This window comes from Harpia harpyja, chromosome 5, assembly GCF_026419915.1.
Source record: "Harpia harpyja isolate bHarHar1 chromosome 5, bHarHar1 primary haplotype, whole genome shotgun sequence".
NCBI lineage: Eukaryota > Metazoa > Chordata > Aves > Accipitriformes > Accipitridae > Harpia > Harpia harpyja.
The window spans coordinates 61744043-61763689 of NC_068944.1; the positions used below are offsets into that span (position 1 = coordinate 61744043).

At 35.1% G+C, this 19647-nt stretch overlaps 1 protein-coding gene across 1 annotated transcript in view; it reads right to left on the reverse strand.

Annotated features, from left to right (window-relative positions):
• The window catches only part of CSMD3 (CUB and Sushi multiple domains 3), a 767625-nt gene that overhangs the window by 206735 nt on the left and 541243 nt on the right, over positions 1 to 19647 (reverse strand). Inside the window, exons 29-31 of the mRNA XM_052787755.1 lie at positions 19475 to 19613; positions 17064 to 17251; positions 9299 to 9493 (exon numbers count right to left, since the gene is read on the reverse strand). Coding sequence (XP_052643715.1) covers positions 9299 to 9493; positions 17064 to 17251; positions 19475 to 19613 — 522 coding nt within the window. The remainder of the gene's footprint in view (positions 1 to 9298; positions 9494 to 17063; positions 17252 to 19474; positions 19614 to 19647) is intronic.

A 19647-nucleotide genomic window follows, 5' to 3' on the forward strand; every position in this document is an offset into this window, starting at 1 on the left:
GCCAAAAATTACTTTCAGGTTTTTTCTCTTCCCCTCCTCCCAGGGTGTCCAATTTGAGTGCATTACGGACACTTTGGATACATTCTGAGCACATTATTGTCACATTTACTCTCATTGAGAAAATCTGCTCTGCTTTAGGCCAGCTGTTTCTCTGTTCATTTGATATTTTTATCTTAATGCTGAAATAAAAAGATGTTAACTGAATCACTAATATTTGAACTGAGGATAATTAAAATATCACTGTAATGTTCTCTGACCTTCAGTTACTTATATGCACTCTCAACTGTAACTCTAAATATAGCTTAATGTCTGAATATATCTCTTATTAAAAATTCACCCATGAACCAAACCAGTGTATTTCCTGGCATGCTACATAAGTAAAGCTTTAAACTACCAACTTAGTTAGTAACTGATTATCAAAACAATAGAAAAATATAAAATGAAGTACAGTACTACAGGGAAGGAAATGTAACCTTTTAAATTCGTAACAACAAAACAACTTCTGCGGTAGGTGGAGTACACAAATGTGTGTTAGAGTTGTGTTTCATTATATTAACTTCTGTTAGCACACAGCTGCACTTCAGGATATAGAAAAGAATCATATAATGAAAAGGTTCCAGTGAACCTTTAGGGAACCTAAAAACTAAAGTGAAGTTTTGTTGTGGAAGATACTGTTCCTTCAAGAGAGTGTGAGATCAGAAAAAAGCTGCTATACATGCAGCTTCTGAGTGAAACATCAAGAAACGTGAGAACTTAAAAGAGGCGGCTATCCTCTTTAAACTGGATGATGATCTTGCTTACCACTCCTATAGTAGATTGACTAACTTCTGTATGTAGCCCAGCAAAGAAAGAAAAGAAAACTGAATTCCATTTTAAAACAATGCAGTCTCTTAATTGTAGGTTTTTCTATTCCACAGAACCCTCCCCTAGTCCCCACTGTGATAGTCAATGTGAAGATGACAAAACTTGTGCAAAGAATGAAATAGGAGTCTTATACATGTAACCACCAACAAATCCCACCGAATAAATCTTCTTCCACTTCACTGGGTTACTGAAGTCTTATTAAGACAAGAGCGAGGACCTTCAGACTGCTGCCTGAGGTTAAGTTAGAAACATGCATATTTAGCAGGTATAGTCAGTGCAGATGACTGGATTAGTTTCTTTAATTCCAGTTATTAATTAATTGACTGACTGACTGATACTACATAATCCTATCCTACTTCAGTGTCTTGCAGTCTTTGGAAAATAAATATTTGCTTATCTGTGTGAATAAATGGTAAGGATATTTTTTCCTTCTAAGAAGACAATACCCAGCAGCCACCTTGTATGTTCTAAAAGATCTTCAAAGAAAAATGTGTATCTATGATGTTACCACTTAATACAGAAACAAGCATACATTTAATTAAACTAGTGCCAAAAGCTGTTTTTCTCTCCACCTCAAAATACATGATGGAATAATCATTTTTTTAAGGAATAATAATGTTTTTCAATCTTCTACAGGAAAATTTACATATTCAAAACAAAAAATAAATGTCAGGTTTTAATATTCTAAATCAAAAACCCATACTTTATTCTGCGTTTTAATCTGTGTTTTCTTTATGTTTTTATTGCCAATTCATTAGAAACTGTATGCTATTCTCATTAATACAAAAGTTCCCTGTTATATTTTCCTTGCTTATTCATGATGTTTATTCAAATTAACAGTGGTGTCTAAGTGGACCTATTTAAAATTATGGCTTGGATATACACATTTTCAGATACATTTTTTTATAGTAAAGAATATAAAAAATTAAGGCTAAAAAAAAATCGAAGTTTATGTAGCTTGAACTATTTCTCCTTCTTTCTAACATTTGCTTCATTAAACTATGCTTCTAAAAATTGGCAGCAGATTTAGTTCAACAGAAGATGAAGCACCTGGTTTTATGGTGCACTCTATTTAACTAATCCCTTAAACACCTTAGAAATTAGGATTCTCTGCCAGCTGATTTTAATGAGATCGTTGTAATTAACTACTATTCTTCATTTCTTATGCTTTATTTACCATTATATTACATTAATGAATGTAATATAATGAAATTAAAAGCTTGGAATAATTACACACAGCATTTATTGTTCAATGGACATTGTAAAGCCATATTATGAATTCCAAATGTATATGCAAAAGGTCAGACACTCAAAGTAATGATTGGTGTGGGTATATGTATGTGTCTGTATTTATTTTTAATTATTTTCTGAGCTTTTTAGACTTATTATCCTTTACAGTTCATTCCAGTAACATTTTCAAACTTACTCCGATATGAATAGAACAGCTTTAAGAAGAGCTGAGATTTTAACTTAATCACGTTTTCCAAGAACTGTGGGGTTTTCGGCAAAATACCAGCTATCTGTATAGCCATATAGAAAGATCTTTTTGTACCCTATTTCTCAAACCATTTGTGTATTTTACAGTAAACAGCAGCTTATTGTAGGAAAAATGAGCCCACTCTCTCCAAGAAGTATATATTGATAACCAAATCTCCACCTAATTACTGCCAAATCCACTACGTGGAATTTAGCTTTTCTCTTTTTGGCTTTTTGACTTGATAGTTTTTGGTGTACAATGGTCTCCTTTCCATAGAGGAGGAGTAATGAGTGTGTTCATACAGAAAAGTGTCTAGTGTGAGATTTATAGGTTAAGGTATACACAGACCTAGGTGCCTACTCTTTTACTTTCTCAGGAACCTTCTAAGTCTTAAATTTTTACACATACACACAAAAAGTACAATCCCTCCAAAACAGTGTTTGTTGTATGCTTTAATCTCAAGCAGTATTGCTTCCACACAGCGTATTCAGATATTTCACTATATGTAGTATTTCCTATGTTGCTGCTTGAAGTCACGCCCTGCTAAGCATGCAAGCACGTAAATCCTGTTCATGCAGTCCAGATGCAAACAGAAAAATATACCTTCCTAACAAGCTCATTGAATCCTCTTTGGTGACCTTTTAAGAAACCTGTTTCTCTCCACTGACTATACTGGGAGGAAATCCTGGAATGGTAAAGCAATGGGCACATACTTACAAAAAATGGGCAGTGGAAGCATGGGAATAAAAATTTAGTACTCAGAAGAAGTTTCAGTCACAATACAATAAAATCTTTTATATTTTCTTCAAAAGCCCTTCAACTGCCTTTTCAAGTCTGACTATTAAGAACTAACTTTTCAAAGTACCTAGCATTTAAGTAGCATTTTACATATTCAAAACACAATCCTAACTGGAGGAAGTAAATGGATGACTACAATTGCAGCACCACCTATGCCACCTCTTCCGCATGTTTTAATGCCTTTAGTGCTTTTATTACCTTAATGGAATCCTGACTAATGTCGGTCTTGGCACTACAGTGCACCGTAACACTCTCAATGCCTTCGTTCCACTCTTTATACCATGAATACCAACCATTTAAACTCAGGTCATCCTCAGAGATTCTGGCAGAGGCCCTTTCCTAACATGAGAAAGATAGACATTGGACTACTGAGAATTAATTTCAGATTTTGCAAGAATTCTTCTTTAGTGATTAAAAGCCATCCTGGCTTTGTAACCTCACTGTATCTCTGCTTCTCTTCTACTATCTCATTCGATCCTCTAGCACCTCCAAAGTATGAAGACAATGTATTTACTGCAGACTTAATTCTCTGCCACAGTTGAAGCATTATTTTAAAGCAAACCAATCACATTGAGGAACAAGCGTCTTGTAGAGAACTGCAAAAGCAAATATCAGCCTGGCACGTTAAATTCATTAAATAATTAAAAGGACTTAAATATATGTATTTTTAGCAAAAAATAATGAGCAGTAACTGTAGCCAACCCAAAATACAGTTACTACTATCCATCTACAGTTTCCCTGTAATAATGTCTGATCCTGATCTCAGTTACATTTTAGACATGCATTCAATCTGTTCTATTATAAACAAGCAGTTTTGCCTAGAAATGTATTTTGTTTGGTTGCTTTTTAATAAAGATGAAAATGTTAAATACCAAAGATGGAAGTTAATGAATGTTAGGCTTCTAAAAACTGTTTTGTGCCTTTCAATATCTTCTTTTTAATTGCTTATATACGATAGTTGAGGGAGGATTTGGGAATGTAATCAAGCATTCTGCATTTGTACTCCAAAAATGCAGAATGGGACAAAAATGTCAATGAAAGCTCCAGCTGTTTTGATCAAAATCTTTACATCCAAAATATTATAAACACAAAAAAAGCCTTGATTCTTACATGTATAAAATAGACAATCACATGCCAGTTCTTATTGTTTAACATACTTGAGCATTTTTAAGAAATGTAATTTAGATAACCTAGAAATTCAACCTTGTCTTTACCTACCTATCCTAAATAAAAATCACCCAAGAAAGTATTTTAGCCTAGTGTGCCTTAGTCTTTTATCTTCTTCTAGACTTAAATGTTTGCCTATGACAAGAACATTCTCAATTCTTTATAATATTGTCAATAATGGTGAAAATAATGATTTTCTTTTTTTTTTTCCTTGCAATTTGTAATAGTGCTCAGCCTGACTATGATTTATTGTATAAAAAATTGGCTGACTAAAGTCATGGTTTCAAAAGACCACACCGGTATGCAATAACCACATTAGAACCATAGCTTCACTATGTAAAAAGTGCACAAAAATGTGACCTATAAAGCCTCTGATTAAGTAATCAATATTGAATGTTTGAGGAAAAAAGCTGTCAACATTTAATATATTACAAAATAATAAACAGTAAGATTAAGCTCTTCTGTGCAATCTTCCACCCTAAAATTTTTCAAATATAAACCTGATCTGAGCTATTTCAAATAGCTGTGACAAGTTAATACAGATAGAAAGAAACAAAAAAATCATACAGAAAAGTATGAATTACTGGAAATTAGGCCAAGACCTACTGTCAGAGCCAAAACAAAGAACAGGTACTTCCTCTGACATTTCAGTTTTCAGGAAAACATTTCTTTGGGAGAAGATGAGGCTGCAGGCACCCCTTTTCCCAGCTCCTAATAATGTGAATTATCCCCCAGGTCATATGACAGAGGAATGGACATGTTGTTCAAGGTCCTCTCTCCTTTCTCATAATGCATATGCATCTGGTTTTTAGCATGGTCTTTAATCACTAAACCACCATGGCTATAGTATGTAATTGTGTACGTAAGACTTGGAATTAAGTAAGAGTTCTTGCTGCAATCATAATTAAGAATGTTTCTGTTGCTTTTAAATATCATGGTATGGAATTGCTCTGTGAGCAATCCCAGGTTTTTTTGGTTGTCTTTTAAACAAAAGACAAAGAGTACATATGAATATTCTGAATACTGATGCTTTGTTACAAAAAAAAAAAAGCAAATAAATCATAGACAGTTCATGACAATATTTGGGATTGTTAGATATATCCCTCAGATGGAGATATTTTGAAGCCTGGATTCAAATATTTCCAAGGATTAAACAACAGACTATAAGGAAACACAGCAATATTTTTTAGTGATCAATAAATGATTTCTTCTAGTAGGAACAAGGTTTTTACACTCAGTCATAAATGTGATCTCCCACTACAGGGCTTTTTGTTACTCTGTAAACAACTGTTGTTTGCTACCAAAAATTTAAAATTAACTATAGTTGGTGACGCTAAGAGAAATCATTAAACATCATCTCTGTCATAGTAATATTGCATCTGCGTGTGTTAATTACATGCTGTTCTTAACATCCACCACAAAATGCCAAATAGCTTAGCGTATTAGCCTGGATAATCTTTGCATGTGTTCATAAAAGAATGAAGCCAATGATTTGGTTGACTTCCCACACTTATTAGAGAGGCTCAAGGTCATTTTAAATAATGATTTCAGTGAAATGCAAGCCATGCCTAATGCACATGGGACTAGGTCATAAAAAATATTTGGTGCATAAAGGTACAATTGCAAAAACATCAGCTCTATGCACTGAGTAGGTTTTGGAAAACTAGTCCTCTATGATCCTGAAAGCCTCTGCTTAGCTTTTATCTAACTCCAAAATAGTCAGTTATTGACTTTCAGGGTCTGTAGACAGTCATATTTTCTAGTTTTGCACATTCCCAGGAAAGCAAGTTTTGACAGACTGAGCAATTCATCAGCCAGTTCAGGCTGAAGCCTGACCAGACCCAGAACATCAAGTGTTCCTCAACAAAGATCTCCTATGGGGCTTGATAGAATCATAGAATCATGGAATCATAGAATCATTTAGGTTGGAAAAGACCTTCAAGATCATCGAGTCCAACCATCAACCATGCCCACTAAACCAGGTCCTGAAGTACCGTGTCTACTCGCTTTTCGAATACCTCCAGGGATGGTGACTCAACCACTTCCCTGGGCAGCCTATTCCAATGTCTGACAACCCTCTCAGTAAAGAAATTTTTCCTAATATCTAACCTAAATCTCCCTTGCTGCAACTTGAGGCCACATCTTGATGTACCAGACATTTTCAGAGAATGCTTAAAGCAATCCCAAATGGTTGCCTTTCCAATATAATAGAGACATGGCCTTCATTTTCTTTTTAAATCTGAATGGAGAATGTATTTATGCCCAGGTTTTATCTAAAAGGCTAGACTTTAGAACAAGTAAGACACATAACTCCTTTCTCTGCGTGGGGCATTTGAACTCATCTACCATCTCTCAGGACTATGTCTTAAGTTATGTCAAGTTATTCAGAACTCTATCCTCCTCTATTGAGATTCTACTATTCAGTGAAAATATCTATATTAATTGCAACAAGAAGAGTTTTTACTTAATAAGGTCTGACTTTAGACCACCGTATCAGTTTTACCCTCATGCTATCCAGGTTATTTATCTAGTCATTTTCTTCATGGAAACAATCAAATATTACTGACACAAATTCTCTTAGAAGAGAAAAAGCTTTTCTATATTCTTTGAATTATACTCTTTACAAGACCAATTCTACACATTGTAAAGCATGTCCCTTGAGCCCAGAGGGCCATCTGGAGTGTTGAAAGTTCTCCCTTCCTTTCCTCTGACCTACTTAGTTCCAAGCAAGAGCAAAATGAGAATACTCATTCGTAACATTTCTCTTTTCCATATTCTAAGATTCCTTACTACCCCTATAAAGCTATATAGCTAAATATGGCTCAAAGAAATTTAACAGAATAACCTGGTTTCTAAATTGATATTAAAAATGTAAAAGTTTAGAGAGAAAGATAGGTAATTTTTTAACAAACTTTTTTTACTTCATACCTAAAACATTAGATCAAAATATTGCAGGTATAAAGGGGGTTCAGGTTCTCAATTTTTTTTTCTTAAAAATAAATAAGAAAATGAAAAAATACACATATACTGAAGTGTAGTGTATACCACATTTCATTATAACACTATCAGTTTCAATGGAGTTTCAAAAATACAACTGGCAGAATGGAGGAATCTCATTTCTCTAATAAGCAGATTTTTTACGTAGGTGAGACTGGTGGTCAGGAGGCAAAATTCAGCTCTCTGTTTCTGCCAGCTCCATGTAATTGAAAGCTGATCAACTGGTATCATCTTTCTCACAGCTATATAAATGTTCTGTTTTTCTTGAGCTAAATCCTGCAAAAGTGGAAAGCATTGATTACATGGTAAAAATATACTATAATGTATCACAGCAACTTCTACAAACCTTCATCGACTCTGAACTGGAGGAAAAAGCAACATAAGAACAAGTGAAAATTGCAAAGCTAAGGCATTTTTATGAAGCCTACTCTGTGACATCATATTCTTAAGAAGTGTGGGGTTTGTCATCTTTGAACTAAGACCTTGTTCATCCAGGAAAGAAAATGGTCCAGTTAGTGACAGATATCCACTACTCCTTTTATTATAAGATTTTTTTTCCCTTTTATTAAAATGGCAGTCCTTTCAAGCAAACACTCTCCCTTTAGTGAATGTTAAAATAGATAGCACCGGAGGATTACTAAGTAGATTATAAGTGGCATGAATAGACACAATTATTGCATCATTGATAAAGAAATTCTTTATCTTTCACTACCCATGAAAAAGACCTTCCAAAAGAAGGAAATCTTTCTCCTCTCATACAAAAAAACCTTCCTCACCGAATCCTCTCTAGAAAACAATGTTCATATCTCATTTTAAAATGAGGAAGAAATTTTTTACTTCCATTGCACACAGTCTACAAGTTTGAACACATTTCCAAAAGATTGCTATGGCCAGTTTTCCAATTTGATGCCACTGAAGTTTGGTGTTTAGTGCTATTATGGTTTTAGTGGATAATGGAAATACTAAAATTCTTCAAATGCTTATAAAATTGGTTATTCTTTAGAGTTGACAATTTTTTTTTTCTGTTTTGCTGGTACTTCACCATCCACTTTGCAGTAGAACTTGAAGTATACAACAAAGAAAATCTATACTCTCTTTAAAATAAATATATTCAAATTGGAAATGGATTTAACAGCTTTTTTGTCTTCAAATTATGAAAAAGAATTGAAATTAACATGATAAAGAGGAGATTTTATTTAAACTTACAAAGCAAATGTTAATTTTATAATGTGGCATTTTTGTGTTTATTAATATCTGGATACGTGGGAGAGGTTTTGTGTTTAATCGTACAGAATATGTGAAAAGAATACTGGGGGGTTTATGAAGTGGCTATCAATTGCTGGTAAGAACTAACACCAAATCAGTAAAATAAAAATTCAATTTTTTCTTAGAGTTTAAATCTGAAAATGCTTACACTCGAGACAGTCAGTGATAATATAACTAATGTCAGGAGATTCCTGAAATGAGTGGAGTTCTTCATATTCTTAAAAATCTGAATGATTGGACCTCCGGTGCATTTCAAAGCTGAATTTTTCTAGAGACCACATGTCTAACAGGTTAAATGATGTAATGTTGTATGTACAAAATATTTCACCTACGTCATTTAAAAACCAGTAATAACAAAAAGAAACAAACATATATATGACTATACTTAATGCTCTGTTTAAATAAATACATATGGTACATATCTCTATACTCTGCCGTAAATTTGCTAATTCAGGAATACAGGTCGGCATAGAGGATGACATTACTATCAACCTCTACTCGCAGTATTAACTTGTAGCACTATTTATCCAATGTTATTAAAAACTTGAAACAATATTTATCCTGAGTTACTAAATATGTTCTTTTTATTAAATTTATCATTGAAAAGGGCTTTGTCCTAAAAGAGAAGTTTATTAAAACGGCTTCTTCTAATTTTGTACCTGTTTTTTCCATATGACAAAGCAAGAATAATAATAACAGCAACTATAATAAATGAAAAACTGCTCTTACCATGACAACTGGGCAGGGCTCTGTTCCATCCAGGTCTTCCATCATCTCCCATGATACATGTTAGTGTAGAATATCCTTGAAGGACATACCCTGCATCGCAGTAATATGTGACAGTTGACCCCAGTTTATAATCCATTCCAAGTCTTGTTCCATTCATTATATTTCCAGGATCAAAGCACGACTCACGAAGCTTTGCTATACAGGAAATAAATGTAAACATAATTCTGAATATAATCTAAAACGTTACAAATATTTTCTGGAGTTCTCTCAAGGTCTTCTTTGAGTACCCTGTAGACAAATAATGTTCCTTTTATTTTTTTTTTTTTTTTTAAGAATCCTTCCATTCTACATCAAATGTTCTCTCTCAATTTTAGAGACCATACAAATTACTCTACAATGACCAAACCCATGTCTCCTATATTCTTCCTAGATAATATCTATAGAGCTCCATTATGAGAACTGTTTTTCCAGAGTTCACTGTGACTAATGATGTAGTTACTTAGATTAAGTTAGATATATGGACTTTGTTCCAGTAGATAAGACACATCCTAGTTTTAAAATCTGTGGTTGGAAAACTGGTAAGTGGAGGTGTGCTGGTTTTGGCTGGGATGGAGTTAATTTTCTTCATAGTAGCTAGTATGGGGCTGGTTTGGGTTTGTGCTGAAAACAGTGTTGATAACACAGGGATGTTTTAGTTATAGCTGAGCAGTGCTTACCCACAGCCAAGGCCTTTTCTGCTCCTCACCCCACCCCACCAGCGAGTAGGCTGGGGATGAGCAAGAAGTTGGGAAGGGACACAGCTGGGACAGCTGACCCCAACTGACCCAAGGGATATTCCAGACCATATGATGTCATGCTCAGCAACGAAAGCTGGGGGAAGAAGAAGGAAGAAGGGGACATTTGGAGTGATGGCGTTTGTCTTCTCAAATCACCATTATGTGTGATGAAGCCCTGCTTTCCTGGAGATGGCTGAACACCTGCCTGCCGATGGGAAATAGTGAATGAATTCTGTATTTTCCTTTGCTTGTGTGCGTGGCTTTTGCTTTACCTATTAAACTGTATTTCAACACACAAATTTTGTCACTTTTACTCTTCTGATTCTCTCCCCATCCCACTGTGGGGGGAGTGAGTGAGCAGCTGTATGTTGCTTAGTTGCCAGCTGGGATTAAACCATGACAGGAGGAAATGAATAGAAGTAGTTTGTTACAAAATAAAAAGTATGCAAACAAGAATTTCTTCAAAAATAATAAACTCCAAATGAGTATCTATATCTGTCCATATGATATATTTTCATACAGCCTTTTTTTCCTCACTGGAGGACAAAGCATGAATATGTTCCTTAAATTTATCTCCTTTTTTTTGTTATTTATAGCCATTTGTTTCAAAATATTGAAATAAATTCAAACATATGCATATCTTTGCTTCCCTCTTCTTTCTATAATGTGAATACCAGTGTGTTTAATATCCAAGACATAACAAACTGCAGAAAAATAACCACTTGGCACTTCTAATTAACAACATTACTATGTAGAAGGGGAGAAAAGGTAAACATTTTGGAAAAATTTGCAATGTTTTCCATTAAGGAAAAAACAGTAAACGTATTACGAAATGGTAGAAGCTGGAATGAAGCAGATGATGTTATGCTATGCAGGATGGAGTTTGGAGTAATTTATTTTACCAAGCAGAAGACAGAAATTTCCGATTTTCTTCTTTACCATTTAAGGGTCTTGTGAAGATCAATAGGGAAGACTTATTCATTTTCTGCTAGATCAGTGCCAACTTTCTAATACATCAAAAGAGGTGACTTTTTACCAGGCATATTTGCACTATGGAACTTTCTGCTACAGGCAGGTACAGTTGCCAAAAGACTGTAAGAGCTTTGAAATTCCTGGAAAGCTATTTAAGAGCTTTAAATACAAAGACACTTTATCTGATTCTGGCAGTACCTAAACTAAAGTTTCTGAAAACTTACAGATAATAGGGAGAAAGTATTATATATTTGACTTTTATATAGTTTAGCCACGTATCAGCTATTGGTCACTACTAGAGACAAGCTAATGAACTAAGTAGATTGTTAGTTTAATCCCCTAAGGCCATTTTCATGTTGTAGTATTTCTGAGAGGAGAGAAAGAATTACATTGCAAAACCATAAATGTACATTTATATTTAAAGATGGAAACACAGAATAATTGTTTTGAAATTTCAACTTCACATCTTCCTAAAGAACATAAGGGTCTCCTAATGTGGTTAACAATTTATTAGAATTTGCATATCTAATCTAGAGAGCATGCTTCTGATATTAAAAACAGTACAATCACAAGTAATAGTTACATCACATAGTTAATTATTAAGAACAGGTATTTGATATCCACACTGATTCTTTTAGTAGTTGTAGTGTGGTGCCTGTAACATCTGCCTCCTGCTCTGAATGGTGAGGCTTCAAAATACAGTGTGACATTACAAAAAGAAAGGCTAAATTTTTTGTAACATTCACAGTCAAAAATTTGGGTGGAAAATCAAAAGTTAAAAGATATAATTTACTAGAAAGCCTGTAAGGTATCACATAGATATTAATAATTATTATGTAAGCCAACCACACTGTCACCTGAGAAGTCTGGCAGACTTTAGGGCAAACTGAAATTTCTTTCAAGTCCAAATTCTCAAATTAAAAAAAAAAAAAAAAGTTAAAAAAAGAGATAAGAAAGGATCATTTAATTTAGGATTATAACTAACATTTTGACAATAGCAAGAAAACCTTTTTTCTTCTTACTGAACTGATGTTGATATATTTGTATTGATACACAACTGATATTGTGAGATCACCATTCTTGAGTTTATGATAAGAAATCCACGTTTCATAACTCTAGCAGATCCTTGGATAAAGTAGACATTATTACTACATGAGAAATTAAAGAGAGATTAAGATAAAGTAACCTATTATGTCTGGTGCATAAATCAAAAACTGAGGAAAGACACAATCTGTCACAGCACGAATTTCCTCTAGGGAAAAATTACAGCCCTGTAATTTTCTTTTCCCCAAATGTACAGTTGTGACAGACTCCTGAAGTTGCTGACTAAACAGTAACAATGACACTATAGAAATACAGTTTCTTAATAACTATTCTGAAAAATACTGAAGCCTTAAATACTTAGCAGCTTCAAACTACTTTTGCAAATCTGAAGTAGCTGCTCAGTGAACTTGTAAAGAAAGTCAGTATACTACACTACAATATATGAAGAATGAAGTCAAATGTGGCAAAAGGATTCATCAGGTCTAGCTGAGAACCAGTGAATAAAAGAACAAATAAGAAGACTGTATTAGCAAATTTATAAGAATAAAATAGAAATGCTCTCAGGAGACAGGAGGAAAAGTGCTTCACCATCAATGTCATATTGCTCCAACTGAAGAACTAAAGACACTGATGACCCCTGTAGCCCTTCCCCTTTCTTTCTCAAGAATACTAGTATCATTAAACTGAAAACACAGAAGGGCAGTGGCAGGTTTAGCAGAACATCAGTGAAAATGCTGGAGAGTGTGTGTGCTACAATTTTAGGTGTATTATTATGAAGACATTTTTCTGTAGTACTATTTTTTAAATTATTTTCTGTAATAATTAGGTATGGACTAAAAATAATTGTTTCATTAGACAGTTAAGATAAGAGTTACAGTAACATTGTATTCTTGGCTGTGCATACTAGGTGTAAATTCCTTTTGCCCATAATAAAATTTTGCAACAAGCTTGAAGAAAAACAGCAATTACTTCTCTGATAATTTTGGCATACCACTGGATCAATTAAGGCTTCTGAAATCCAGGCTGAAAACAGGTAGCGATATGTGCTGCTGCAATCTCAAGTTCAACAAGGAAGACTCTGTTGGCTAACATATGGTAATGATGCCAAAACCCTCCAGAAAACTAGTAACTCAGCACATGGAAAACAACATTGAAAGCCAAGAGAAGCAGGTGCTTTGTCCAGAACTTGATGATTTACTACTCCATCCGTAAGTCTCAAAGAGAACAAAGCCATAAGCATAAGCCACAAAGCTTCTTAGAGAGAACATTAGACATATCTAACCATAGCAAACATTCCATAATTATTCTCCAGAGAACTTATTAGAACTAATAAGCTGCTCCTCCATTATAAGAGACAAAGGAAGGGAGGGAGGAAGGAAAGAACAAAACCCAACCAGAAACATGATTGCAGACCAGACTTGAGACATGGGTCAGGTCTGAGATTTGTATCTGAAAAATATAGCCTGTTAATGAAGTAAAACTTGAGTACTACTTCCACTTAAAATAGGATTAATGTACACATAGGACACAACTGCAGCTGCTACAATTTGTGTGAAAAAGGTAAGTTCATTGAATCAGAACAATTCAGGTTGGAAGAGATGTAGCACAACCCTGATGCAAAGCAGGGCCAATTTTATTAGGTTGCTCAGGCCTTTGTCCAGTCCAGTTACGATTCAAAGGATTCAGGTGACATGATCTCAGGGCAAGAAGTTCCAATGTTTGTCTACACTCAGAGTGATTTTTTTTCTTAATATCCAACTGAGATTTCTCTTGTTGCAACTTGTGCCCATTATCTCCCATCTTATCACTATGTGCCTGTCCTGGTTTCAGCTGGGATAGAGTTAATTTTCTTTCCAGTAGCTGGTATAGTGTTACGTTTTGGGTTCAGTATCAGAATAATGTTCATAACACACTGATGTTTCCAGTTGTTGCTAAGTAGTTATACTAAATCAAGGGTTTTTCAGCTTCTCATGCCCAGCCAGCAAGAAGGCTGGAGGGGCACAAGTTGGGAGGGGACACAGCCAGGACAGCTGACCCAAACTGGCCAAAGGAATATTCCATACCATCTGACATCATGCCCAGTATATAGACTAGGGGGAGTTGGCCTGGGGGGCAGATTGCTGCTTGGGAACTAACTGGGCATCGTTCGGTGAGTGGTGAGCAATTGCATTGTTCATCACTTGTTTTTTATGTTCCAATTCTTTTATTATTATTATTATTGTCATTTTATTATTGTTATTATTATCATTATTATTTTCTTCCTTTCTGTTCTTTCTTCCTATTCTGTTCTTATCTCAACCCATGAGTTTTACTTTTTTTTCCAATTCTCCCCCATCCCATTGGGTGAGGGGGAAGTGAGTGAGCAGCTCCATGGTGCTTAGTTGCTGGCTGGGGTTAAACCACGACAGTGCCCCTGAGAAGAGCCTGTCTCTGTCTTTTCTATACACTCTCATTAGGTAGTTGAAGCAAACCAGGTTCCTGCAGCCTCCCTTTGTATGCTGTATGCTCCACCCTCCTAATCATCTTGGTGACTCTCCATTGGACTGGAATTACTTCTGTGTGTTAAAATCATTCCAGCATTGGTGAGCCTTTAAATATACTCCAGGTGTGGTCTCAGAGGATCCAGAGGGAAGAATCACTTGCCTGAATCTACTGATTCCACTCTTCTGTCCAATCCTCCACTCTCAGCCCAGAAGGCTGCTGGCATTCTTTACCACTGCTGGCTCATGGTCAGTTTGTACACAAGGCCCTTCAGATCCTTTTCTGCAGAGCTTTACCCTATCCAGTCAGCCCCCAGCCTTTACTGTTGCACAGGTTTATTCCATCAAAGATGCAGGACTTTGCATTTGCCTTTGTGTCCTCGTTTTGCCTGGGATAGAGCTAATTTTCTTCCTAGTAGCTGGTATAGTGTTATGTTTTGGATTTAGGATGAGAATAATGTTGATAACACACTGATGTTTTAATTGTTGCTGAGCAGTGCTTACACTAAGTCAAGGACTTTTCAGCTTCTCGTACTGCCCTGCCAGCGAGTAGCCTGGGGGTGCACAAGAAGCTGGGAGGGGACACAGCTGGGACAGCTGACCCCAACTGACCAAAGGGATATTCCAGACCATGTGATGTCATGCTTAGCATATAAACTAGGGGGAAAGCTGGCCAGATGGCTGCGGCTGGGAAACAGGCTGGGCTTCGGTCGGTTGGTGGTGAGTAATTGTTCTTCATTTGCGTCATTTGTTTTTCTTGGATTTTATTTCTCTTCTTGTCATTTCCTTTTTCACTACAATTTATTACAAATTATTATTATTAATAATAATTTATTCTATTTTATTTCAATGATTAAACTCTTCTTACTTTTACCCTCCTGATTCTCTCCCCCATCCCACCGGGGGGAGAGAGCGAGTGGCTGTGTGGTGCTTAGTTGCTGGCTGGGGTTAAACCATGACAGTCCCTTTTAGTGCCCAATGTGGGGCACAAAGCACTGAGATAACAACAGATCTGACCAGAGCATGTTAAAACATACTTGTTATAAGCATTCATTATATTAGTTTAATAGTCGCTGGTCACAGTGTTGATTTATTTGCTCTCAGAGTTGTTGCGCTTGTTCTCAGAGTTGTGTTATCTAACACTTTACTTACTGTGTATGTTCCCTGTTGTGCTGTTTATCACCTCTGGGGACTGGGTTAATGTTATCATTTTGATGTACTGTGTAACGCTGGCTTATGATATGATAAAATTACTGGTCATGAGACTAATCTGGTATTTGTACTCAGCATTGCCGTCATCTCCGTACTTCGGGAACCATCTCTTGGAAACTATTAATAATTAAACCCTTTATCTTTTCTCCTCAGAGAGCCAATCTGTGGGGGAGACAAGGGGGGACACCTTCCCCTGCTCATTCACCTTCCCTTTCTCCTTCACCTTCCCCTTCTCCTCCAGGCTAGTTACAATAGCTCCTGAGAATTTTGAACGTCCTTGGGATTTTCAAACCACCATGTTCCTACTGCTATGTCTCCTGAATGTGTTTCAGGTCTTGTTTAAGGTTAAACAAATATTTAAGAATACCACCCAGAGATCTGCCCCGAGGCTGGACAGTTATGAGTGGCAGGGTGCGTGGGATAGTACGTCCAAGTACCTAGGACACTGGGCACCTCCAATGTTATGGAACTTCAAACTTTGTGGGTTTGCCAAAGCAACAAATGCATCAGTCTTTCCCTTGTATACTTTTGCATTTACTAATTGCATTCAGAATAAATGCAGAAGAAAAAAAATCCAGGGAGGTTAGGATGTATTGCCTCTATACCAGCAACATCCATATTTTCCGCCGGCTGTCTTTACAGATTATTGGGTATTTTCATAATCATTTAATATCAAATATTTCTGTTTCTTCAGCCACACAGACGCAGTTATGAAAGCTGCTATTGATTATGAATTTTAGAAGTCTGTATTTTCTTGTTTACTGTGTTATGAGCTCAGAGAGATCTGAGACAGGTAGATAGCTCTACCATGGCCTATCATACAAAGGCCTAGCCAAAATATTTTTTCATTTTCATTATTGGTCTCCTAGATTCTAGCACATCATTTCATCTTACAAGATCTTAAATGCATATATGCCAACATGCCCTACTATGTAAAGGAAAAAAAAAATTATATTTTTGAAAAAAGTTGTATATATGCTGTTAAGTTTTGTCACTGCAACATTTTTGAAACCTGTAAACTGCTGTCTGAATTTTTTTTCCTTTGGAATCATACGTTTAACCTTATCATGTATCAGCTGAATGAAATCGTATTAGAAGCTTTAACTTAAATTAGTACCCTTATAAGATTATATTTTGTATGTATAGCTAATACACATTATCATACTCTTAGGCAAAACCAAAACATTACCAGGCAGAGAACTATGAGAAATTCAAACACATTAAAATTTATGCTTGTGCATAGAATTTTATTAATAGAAAAGAAAAAATAATTTTATTTACCTTTGTACTCTAGATGGAATCCAGTAAAACTAACAGATCCATCACTCCGAAAAGCCAGATGCATGTTATTTGAACTGCTTTCTATCCTCTCTGGCAGCTTGCTATCTTGAAAGCTCCCAATCAGTGGGCTATTACCATCTGGCCCATCATAGATATAAAGAAAATCATAATTTGGTTCTATACTGAAACTGTAGAACAAAAAAGAGAAATATTAGATAGAATATACTTTGCCTAACATTTTCACTCTTACTAGCTTAAATAAAAGTTTACTATCACCATTTTCATAAAAGGAAAAAAAAACCTCCACTGTCAGAATAATGGTCTGTAGAAGTGTTTTATTAGAAAACAACAGAAATACTTTATTTATTGGTTCTCTGCTTAAAAATGGCATTTTGCTACTAGCCACAAAAAAACCCAAACAAAACCCCATCTTAAATAGATAAAAATTAATAACAATATTTTTAAAGCTTTAGAGAAATAAACAACATAGATCTACTGGAACCCTTAGCAGAAATGTTTTATGATATAATGCAGTCAGCTGCAGAGTACAGTGTACACAGCTTCCAGTCAGACTGAACACTTACACAGCCAGAGGATGATCTTCCAGCAACCCTAAGAGGAAGAAGCATTTTGCCTATAATCAGTTTAAATGACAAGGTGTAGTATTGAAACCTCACCTTTTCTTTTGAACTTAATTTTAGTTAATTTTAACAATTTAATTAATTCAGTTAATTATGTAACTATACTTAATTAACCAATTAGTTAATTAGTTAAGGGCAGAGAGCTAAACAAATTTACTTATAAGACTGTCTCCGTACAAAAAAGGTTTAAAAAAAGATTGTTAGTAAAAGAATGAAAATCCAACCACTAGAATTATTTTGTCTCTGCTTGACACTTCTGATATTAAAATAAATGTAGGCATTGAAGACCTGATACAGTTTCTTTAGGGAAAATATTTTTAAACTTTTGGATTATTTAAAAAATATTTCCTTATAAAAGAAATGCAAAAGTCAAATGTCAACAGCTTCAATTTTTAAAGTGTCATAGTTTGTCTTGAGTTTAAAATGGTTAGCTAGAGTAAGTTGCACTCAAAAGCATATCTAACAGTACTCAGTGGAGTATCCAGAGTTTGGTTTATACAGGAAGGGGTTTTTTTCACCCTGGAACAGTCTGTGTGTCATAAGTGAGGCAAGTCTTAGTAAGTATGCAATATACTTTGACCAAGACTAAGCTTGTCAGCTTCTGTCAAGAATCATAGCAATTGTCTAGATTTTAAAAACAACTTGGCAATATTTGGGATCTATAAACTGTTCACATACTATATTGAGTCACATTGTAAAATATTGTTTTCACTCTAAGATGGAGATCTCATATCTAAATGTACAATATAAAGAAAGAGCAGAATATTTTTAAATATTTTGACCTCATGATATTTCACCAAACAAAAGAAAAAAGTACTACTGCACAGTAGAAAGTTGCTTAGCAACTTCGCAGCATTCTGCAATCACCAACAAAATAGTTATATTGTTAATTATGTGAATACAATTGAGTGATTCATTTGCTTGGAAGGAATTCTTCAAAACACATACTATATCACTAAGCACCGAGAACAGACAACTGTATGACCTACATCACTAAACAACTAATCACATTATCACTGATCAGAACTATAAAGCCGCTATTATAGAATATCCAGCATAAGAAGGACTTAAATTTGATGGGACATTACAAGTACAATTTTAAACTTTTCTGTGACATCATCATAGGCCCCAGTTGGGATGCATATTTTTCACACATAATATGTATATTAATTTACTTTATGGTTTACATACAGTGCAGACAACAGAAGTTCCTCTGTGGATTCTATTAAGCTCAATTTAATCTTGCATTGTGATAAAGGAAAATGCTAAACCAGTTCTATTTAATAACCAGAACAAAAGGAATTATCCTGTTGAAGTGTCCTGGAATGATACAGACTAATAAAACTAAATTTAAATACTACTTTTGAAATTTTGCTGAAATAGCAGGTAAGCGTCTTATACAAAATATGATGAATCAATAGGCTTCATCATTAAAGCCCATTCTCCTGGCTTGGGGACAATTCAGTGAGTTACTCCATGCTGCCTTTTCAGGAAGACAACCTTGGTAAATTGAGCACCATCCACTTCCACATTAGTTGGTATAAACTGAGAGTGTTTTTAACTGAACAGGAGCAATGAGCTCCCCAGCTCCACCTCTATGTGTATTGAATACTCTGATGTATTTGTTGTCGCTGCTAACAAAGATAACAATTAGTAATCACTTTGATAGTTATATTAAGTATACATATGTTACCCTACATAGCTCTGAACAACTGCCAATAATAAAGTTACAAACATGACTTTAAAAATTACGAGCAAGTAGCAGTTTACCTGATAAATGCTAATGATATAACATAATCATTATTAACAGTGATAGTCCAGTCACAATCTCTGCTGTGGGGATAAGGATGAGGGAAGTTTGGTGAAAGTATAAAACCTGATGAGCCAGTCAAGTTTCCTCCACAGGGAGCTGTGAATAAAAATAAATTGGAATTGAGGAAACA